General features: G+C 38.8%; 1 protein-coding gene across 1 annotated transcript in view; it reads right to left on the minus strand.

Annotated features, from left to right (window-relative positions):
* Window positions 1–8623, minus strand: part of LOC107684123 (transcription factor 7-like 2) — a 100181-nt gene extending 91558 nt beyond the window's left edge. Inside the window, exons 1-3 of the mRNA XM_016480335.1 lie at window positions 8088–8623; window positions 7880–7946; window positions 7602–7726 (exon numbers count right to left, since the gene is read on the minus strand). Coding sequence (XP_016335821.1) covers window positions 7602–7726; window positions 7880–7946; window positions 8088–8276 — 381 coding nt within the window. The 5' untranslated portion in view covers window positions 8277–8623. The remainder of the gene's footprint in view (window positions 1–7601; window positions 7727–7879; window positions 7947–8087) is intronic.
* Between the last annotated feature and the right edge of the window lie 318 nt (window positions 8624–8941).

Raw genomic sequence — 8941 nt, forward strand, 5'->3', positions numbered from 1 at the left:
TGGCCAGTGAAATAGCATAATGTAAGGCTCCATGCATGCCATCGCACACCCATTATTTAACGCAGGGGATCGTTATCTTCTGATAGACGGGAAGACCTGTACCAAAAAAAAAAAACTCAAATTCTTGGTTTCTGAAGTTCATAAAGCACCTATCTCTTATAAAGCATACAAATATCGGCCTGTTGTACCTCTAATCTTAATATAAATCCCCGATTAGTGGATTAGATTCTTTCTACCCTGGTAGAAAATCTCCTTCACCTTTTGTTCAGTTCTGAATGCAGAACCTTTTGCTAGAAACAAGCATGCAATAAACTCATTAGTGAACAGACAAGCACACGCGCCTCCACACACACGCACACACTCTGGGCCCTGCTCAGAGCTTATCCCTTGGCAATTAAAAGTTTAATTAGAAGATTAAAAACACATGGGCTGAGTTTTATCACCTATTGCTTTCTCAATTATGTGCTTTACCCATACAAAACACTCCCGACATATCTACAGGATTTAATGCAGATTATCGAAGAAAACAGGATTTCACATTCTGTAATGCAACATTATAGAATCTCATTTTGCAATCAGAGCTAGAACACAAACTTGTTGGTGTGACACTAAATTAGCTCACTTCCTTATCAAAGAGAAACATTTCACAGGGCAGAATAATAAATACAGAAGCAAAACAGTGATTGGTCAGGCTTCATCTTTTTTTAGAAGCTTCAATCACATGCCTTAATGAAGGTAATTTTGTCCTTTTTTTGTGTTTAAAAATAGATGCAGATAGGTATTTGTTTTTTATGTTGAAGTTCTGTGCAGAAGTTTCATTAAAAAAACGTACGTTTAGCAACAGACTTCCTGTGCAAAGACAGCGATGGTCACTCTATCAGGCCTTTTATCAGGTGAGAATATTTACCACGTACTCAGTCTGATGTCATTGTGTTTTCCGTATTACAGGTCCACCTGACGTATGACAACGCAATCATGTTTTAAAGTCTGATAATGAATGATGTACAGTAAAAAGACTTTGTGCCAATGAACACAAGACGCACACGTGCTTTTTCACTGGAAACTTGCACACTCCTATCATTAAGCATACAAGTCAGATGGCAGCTCCAGAGAGCATGTGTGTGCACTTTGGCCCAACCCGAGCATGTTCCAATCCAAACAAAAGCCCAGTGCAACCAAATTCCACCAGCGTCACCCAAGCCTCTAAGCTGGAGAACTTCCAGCCTACATTTTGATGATGAAGCGGGAATCAGGAAGCATTAATAACTTAACCTGATTCATCAAAAAAAGTTTAAAAGGGGGGGATGCCACACACATGGCCTGTCCATCAAACATGACTATAAACTTGTCACCTCCTCCTTGTCAATTTTCAGTCCCTGCTGTGTTTTTTCTTTCCTTCATTTTTTTCTTTAGTAGATAAATGTGAGGCCTGGGGGCTCTATTGTTTGGACATCTAACCAGGAACTGTCACCACTCTCATTGCCCCCACATTAGCAGCAATTATGCGCCCTATTCAAACTGTCTTTGTGCATCTCCCTCCTCTCCATCTTCCATCTCCCCCACTATGCTACGGCGGGCAAATCGACCCCGCTTTTTCCCGCTTTTCCTAATCCCCCACTCCAGTCCACCATACTGCACAAGGTAAACTCCTCTAAAACAAGCAAATGAAATGAAAACATTCCTTCAGAGCAAAGTGGAGATACAAAAACGTTCTGATTATAAAATCTAATATTTGATATAATATTTTTAGTGAATTCTGTCCTACAAATGAAAATTCCAATTCCATCATATTTTTTGCGTGAGCACAATAAAACAAAAAAAAACACGTATTTTAAATGTAGTAAATTGTACAAATGTACAAATTACAATATTTGTTTCTCTTTTACATTTTTTTATGTTTCACAAATTTTCATAATTGTGCTTCATACATTTTTCATGAAAAGGCTTAATAGTCTGCATACACTGTGACAACATGTCCCACTATTGTCACAAAATGTGTTTAATGAAACGCATCTCTCTTTTTTTTCCTGGTCAATAACAATGGAAATATTCAATAGCTTTTTGAAGCCAGGATTTTAAAGTACAGTATGTGCCAATACAGAAAATGATTTTCAAAAATAAGCCTGAAAATTTTTCAGTAAAGCCCTTGCATACTTACATATATTTATACATCACATTGTAGATCAAGGACTTTTAAAATATCTCAAATGTATTTAGAAAATATTTTATGATCTAATGATCTGACTCTTTCTTGAAGACTTTCTGTACTTTACTGTAGATGAAACTACATCTATGCAAATATATGCAGATTTCACAGCTTTGACAAAAAGCAAAATAAATAAATAAATAAATTGCTGGCTCTTTTAACACCTAATTATTTACAAATGTATTTGTTTATTATGATTGAAAATTAAATAATCTGCCAAACCATCTAAAAATTAAGGCAGATGCCATCACAATCACTTTCATAGATTTGGATATTGTATTAAATTCTTGCACTTCTTGTAATAAATTGATATTAAAAATCTCTTTAAATAGTCCTCAAAAGGCCTCAACACTGGCGCTCTCGCCCCCATCACACACCCCATCAGTAAAATCTGCCTGTCATATAAGAATTCACATGCAGCTATCATACAGCTGCACAGGCCTGCACACAGTGCATGAGAGAAAGAGTAATTTCATTTCCATGTTTCAGGAGCCCCTCAACGTGTAGGCCAGCAGCAGGACTATATTTAACAGATGACAAAAGTTGCATTCCAGACGTACAGTACGATCTTTGTGTTGAACTTTGAGCATGGAAATAAATGGTGAAGAGGAGAGAGGTGAGGGGTGGGGTCAACAACACACAGCTGCTAAGCCAATGCAGCTCCATGAGATGCAGAATTTACAATAGCATTTTTCTAAGTTCCCCATTTATCAGTTACAAGACAGGATTGCGTTTGCAGCTTTAAAAACAAACGCGACGGAAATAAATCAAGAAAAAGACAGAAATATAATTCTCAACTGTGGCATCCGATCAAATTTGAAAAAAATTGACTATTTCTATTTATTTGCGATACCATTACGAAATTCTTAACAGTCCACATCCAAACAAGAAACCTTCATTAACTATTGAACTAGTGCAGAACATTGTGTATACACAACGCTGCCTTAAAAAACAATCAGTGAGAGAAAAAGAAAAGAGAAAAAAAAGAAACACCAGGTTATTTTCACACACGATCATAGAGAGCAGCCTGCCAAAACCATCAACTTAAGACAATTGAGCACAGCAAGTAGAAAAGAAAAAAAAAACCTCAGTAAATATTTACAGCACAAATCTTTTCCATTCATTTACCAAGCACTAACAAAACCGTACTGTACTCTTTCTCGCCCCCCCCCACCCACATCTGTAATTCATTGACTTTACAATTTACCACATGTCGAGATGGGAGAGGTCGGGACTTTATCTGAATCATGACACAAATATGCGAGTGATTTATTGTTTTAAAAACCATGGGACGATTTAGTGCAACTCCACTCTTCCTGAGCATTACTCCTATTGGCAGACCATGAACAATCACAGTTTGGACTAATTAAGCCCTGAGAATGTGCTGTGCGCCGCTAATGTCTCACAGGCCCTGCTTTCAGTTTAATGGTGCCAAACTTTGCTCCCCAACTTAACTCGCACAAATCCAAAACAGATTGCACTTTTTTATGGGTGTTTATCAAACCCCAGCAAACAGAAACCGTTTGCTTTTGTTTTTTGTTTTGCATGTAGGATGGGAAGAGGAGAAAAAAGACAAAGAGGAGAAGGAAAGAGTGGCGGAGGGAGAGAAAGAGAGAGTCTTGCTTCCGCCATTCTTTGTAAACAAAAGTGATTTGCAAAACAAAAGGATGGCAACCTTCTATATAAACTGGGAGTGTATTTTGTGCAGAGCGGCACAAAACGCGAGCGCGTAGCTCAGTGAACCCCCTGCGGATAGCAATTAGGGGCCATTAACATGTAAAGCCTATTTGATAAGGTATGAGTCTATCCCTGTAAATCCGCATTAAACTATCTTCTGCACCTCACACGACAGGCTATTCAACACACATAATCCATACGATAAAGCATTGTTATTGACCTCTTAGCCTAAAAAGATTCAGCCATGGTTTATTAAAATTTGTACATGTAGGGCTACATGAGGGATGAATGCATCTTTGGAAAAAAAAAAATTAATTGATTTGAAACACAAAATGTATTTAGAATTTTTTTAATTAAATTATACATTACATTTAAAATTATTAAAATTAAAACTATGATTTAAAAAAAAAAATATCCGCCTTGCATCTCCTTTTCTTTGCTCTAAATAGCAGAGAGTGCATTTGGGTGCTGCAAGTTTGTCTTTTTTTATATTATGTTCCTTTTTTAAACTACGCATAATTATACGTTGAAACCTGAAACCTCTGCAGGCCTAAGGAATTATGGGGCCAGGGGTGGCGTCAAATATCTTAACATTCATAAGTCAGAGAGGCAGTAAATAAACCCAGCGGATTTACAGGCATAAAGCCCCCTGCCAGAACTCAGCCGGCCAGACCTCTGCTCTACCTCGCTTTCCCCTCTCCACAGACCTGTTGAGGTGTGATTTTAGCCTACAGCCACCCAGTTAACCCAGCACCTTTCCAACCACAACACACACGTAGAGTGTGTCCGCAGCCGTGTGTCTGCCATGCAAACTGCTCTCGATGAAAGGGGGAAGAGTGGCTATTGTCTGCAGTTTTTAGTGAGGGAAAAAAAGAGGATCCAGGCATTGTCGATAGAACGTCATGGCAAATTGCTACCAAATCATCGTGAAGCTTTTCCGATTGAGGTGGTTGGAAATACAAACTCCCGTTATTACAGCTCTCGTTATTACAGAGGTCAGACGAATTAAACTCGTTCCCTCCCTCCCTTCAGTCAAACACACACAAGGGGAAAAGCATTTCATCACTATTGCATGAGCGGACCATCAGGGAAATTCAGCTGACATATGGCCTACGTAAATTAAATATTTTTTTTTAAATAGTCACATCTCTGATATCAACCTGTAGAGAAGCATCCGCCATTAAATAAACCCTTACAGATTAAATAATGCGGCAGTAGCAAATTTATCCTGAAAACAAAACATCGGATCAATAAATACATAAATGTTTGAAATGCCATAAAACTGGATCACCTGTTTGTTTCATACAATTTAGAGAAAAAGGAAAAAAGGAAAAAAATAAGGAAGGAAAATACTAAGAAATGCTAAAATGTACATCATTGGCAGCTAAACACAACAAACCTCATGCATTCGTTAAACGGAGCGACAGCTAATCGATGCTCAGGTGAATTATTTATCCTCTACTTAAGTAATGCGTTTATGAATACAGCGGCTTTCAACTTCAAAGCGGTGTGGGTCGGACGCCCAGGCAGCTCATAGGTAGCAGACCTCATTGCACAGAAGCAGGGTGAAGGGCTACAGCACAATGTCAAAGACTGAGATCTGTAGGCCTGGTTACAGTAAGAGATCAAAAATTACAACATACAACTATAAAGAAATTCACTATATCTATGGGTATAAAATTTAGGCTAGAGGGTCAGAACAGACCTGGACTGACTCCCACATATAGGGGAGGATTTCAAACAATGATCCTTACTTCCGTGAGAGATCGCTAAATATATTCTTCATAGCCAAAAACGAATAAGCCAGCGATTTAGACAGGGCTCCATCCCAGCAGGGAGAGGAACTAACAGACTATGAACTCTGGTATCAGCATCTGTGAGATTCTTCACAACCAACCATACAGAAGACACGCTATATGTCAAATACTTCCTTCATATTCCTACTAATCAATGCACAATTGCAGTGGTCATACTGATGCTTTCATAATTTTCAGTCCTTTTGTTTATATGTGAATGTTTCTAATATGCATTTACATCAGTAAATAAATTATCAACAAGTGAAGAACAGATTCAGCAAAAAAGGCATGTATTGGGAAACACGCAATATCCACCACAAACACAAACAGCCAGAGATGTTTCTACAAAAATGTCTCACTGATACTAGAAACAGCAGAACGTCTTTAAAATACCTGAAGTTAAATCCACAATTTCAGAACAGTACATTTTGAACTTAGTTATTTACTTAATTTCAGGTTACACCACATGTCATTGTCATAAAGCGTACCTTCACGTTTCAGATTAAGCCTAGAGCTGATTATGAAAATCAGAAATGACAGCAAGATCCTACTGCACAATTTTCCTTATTCTTATTATGTTATATCCACAGCAATGACATTTAAAAAAATATAAAATATCAATTGTGAATAAAAATATGAACCTACTAAATCAACATGAATTCTTTCTGGTGCCAGGAAAAGTGCTGGACAAATATGCATAACTAAGCACATCTGATTTAAACAACATAATCTGTATTTACACCTACATATTAAGCATATATTCTCATTACATGTTATGCGACATTATGCATGCTCGAAATGAGAAGTCTATCATGCCATGACAAAAAGTACATGTAAATATAAAACATATTATATTTAATGTGCATTTAAAGCAAATGTTTATTTAATTTCAAAATAATTCTGACACTACTGTCTAATATTTTACTACACACTATGTCAAGGGTGGAATGAGCAATATTGTGCTTTCATTCTGCGAATCACAAATTCATTGACTGCCTTTCACTAATTACATAAACATTTCCCATGATGCTCTTTGGCAATAACATTTATGTGCATTGCATTCTGTAAATAACACCAGCAGTATTATGTTAAGCTCGGATAAATTAGTCATAAATTAACTCAGATAAATGACTAATGTGCCATTTTATGTGGCATGCTGTAAAAATGTTTTCATCATCATGTCATAACAGCATCTTTGTTTCCATCCGTTTAAACTGTCACAATCATTTCTGTCATTTCTACTCGATTTTCTTCAGCAGTAATTAAATTCAAAGTGGCAGAAAAAGCGCAGATTGTAAATATAGCACCACTCTGATTTCATTTTAAAAACATTAAGGCTGCAATTAAACTTAAAAATGTCATTTGTAATGGTTAAATGCCTTCGAATAACAGAAACGCTTTTTTTCCCATGTGTCAAAATCATAACAACGATAATAACGACAGTAATAATAATGCTATTATTATAAATTCAAACATTCTTGTACATTTCAGTTTTAGAAATTCCGGAACACCCGCTACTGTCAATTAAATGTCCAGTCTAAAGCAAACGAGCTAATCCACTAGTTATTCAAGTGCACAAACAATTCAAATAAATAATACTGTAAAAAATCCAGAATCTAAAGCAAAGAATCTAACCTTCCAAGTATGCAAATATAGCTGGGGGAAATGAGAAGAAAAAAATAACGGAGTTAAAAGTTGCTGTGGCCGTGTGTTTGTGCACGTCATGAAAGCACATTATGTGTTCCACTGTAACGTTACTTGCCGCTCGCGCGGCTCTTTGGATCCGCGCGAGCGGCGTGCAGTCGTACAGTGCAGAGTGAAGTGTGGCAGAAGTTCACGAGCCGACCAAAGCAATCCCTAAACATGGACGTGGTGCTTTAGCTGCGTGCATGTGGCTACAGAAACACGTTAAAAACACTTACTGTGCGCGCGGTGGGCGAGAGCGATCCGTTCGGGAGGTACGGGCTCGTGAGGTCGGGAATCATTATAAATGGATAGCCCGGGTACGGTGGGCTCTTGAACAGCCCTCCATCTTGCCTTTTCGCAGCTAACATGGCGGGGGAAAAGAAGAGGAAAACTTTTAGTTTAAGTTACATTCCCAAAAAAACAACTTTGTACGTGTGTGCAGAAGCAAACGGAACCGAGGCACCGTGTTGTTGTCCAATGCAAAAAAGGTGATTTAGAGAAAGCAAGCACTCACCCTCCTCTAAACTTTCTCTTGTTTTGTCTCTGAAACTTTCAGATCTAGGCGGAGGCCGTCTTTCCGCCTAGAAATGCAACGAAACACAGGGAATGCATTGAATAATCACAGCGAGGAGATCGTTAGCTAGTTAGCAGCGTGTTTAAACAAGAAACGTGCATGTAAAGTTCTGGACAAAGTCACGGATTCGCGGTTATTTGTCACTTACCTCGGAATCCGAGGAGCTGTTTTGATTCGTTTCCGACTCGTTTACGAGAGAAGACTTGACATCTGCTAAATCCCTTTCTGCTGAGGAGTTCTCCGAAATCTTTTCCTCCTGCTCGCCTTCGTCTTTGAAGGAAATCATTTCATCGTTCGCACCCAGATCGTCCCCTCCACCGCCGTTCAGCTGCGGCATTTTTCCCGAGGAGCGCTAATTTTGCGGGGGGCCAAAAACACCCAAAAGTTTTTAAACCCTTGATCTTGGTGTGATCCCCGAATCCCGAGTTTTAAGTTTAGGGACTCGCAGTGGCGTTTGGCTGGGTGAGTGTTCAAAACTCAAAAAGAAGAGGGCAATCTTGGCAGAAACAGAAGCCGGAGACGGAGCTGAGGCGCTCGGATTGAGGGAGTTGAAGTTGGTCGGAGTGGTTTTCAGTTCAAAGGCGGCGCTGATTGACAGATAGAGAGGGATGGAAATAGAGAGAGTCTGGATTCGGGATTATTGACAGGGAGAAACACACAAGAAAAAAAACTAATGAGATTCAAACAGGGAGGGACTTGAAGTGACGTTTTCATAAACAGAGAGGGGCAGTAAACAAAGTACTGGAGGGGGAAAGGGCTTGAACGCGAACGAGAAACAGAGAGAGGGAGAGGAAAAGAGCTTTTGGTGAAGAGCAGGACAGTTAAAGCGAGTCGCCCCTGTTTGCTTTTGTACAGGAATGAATGGAAAACTAGGCGGAAGACACTTGTGCGATAGTCTGCTTGTATCTGATTCTGAGCAGTAAAACGGCTCAAAGCTATTGACTTCCTTTTTTCTACAGTTGTTGTTTTCAGTGTTGGTGTTTGTGGGCTGAAATAACCCCA

Source organism: Sinocyclocheilus anshuiensis, unplaced genomic scaffold (genome assembly GCF_001515605.1).
Source record: "Sinocyclocheilus anshuiensis isolate Anshui unplaced genomic scaffold, SAMN03320099.WGS_v1.1 scaffold553, whole genome shotgun sequence".
In the NCBI taxonomy this organism is placed as follows: domain Eukaryota; kingdom Metazoa; phylum Chordata; class Actinopteri; order Cypriniformes; family Cyprinidae; genus Sinocyclocheilus; species Sinocyclocheilus anshuiensis.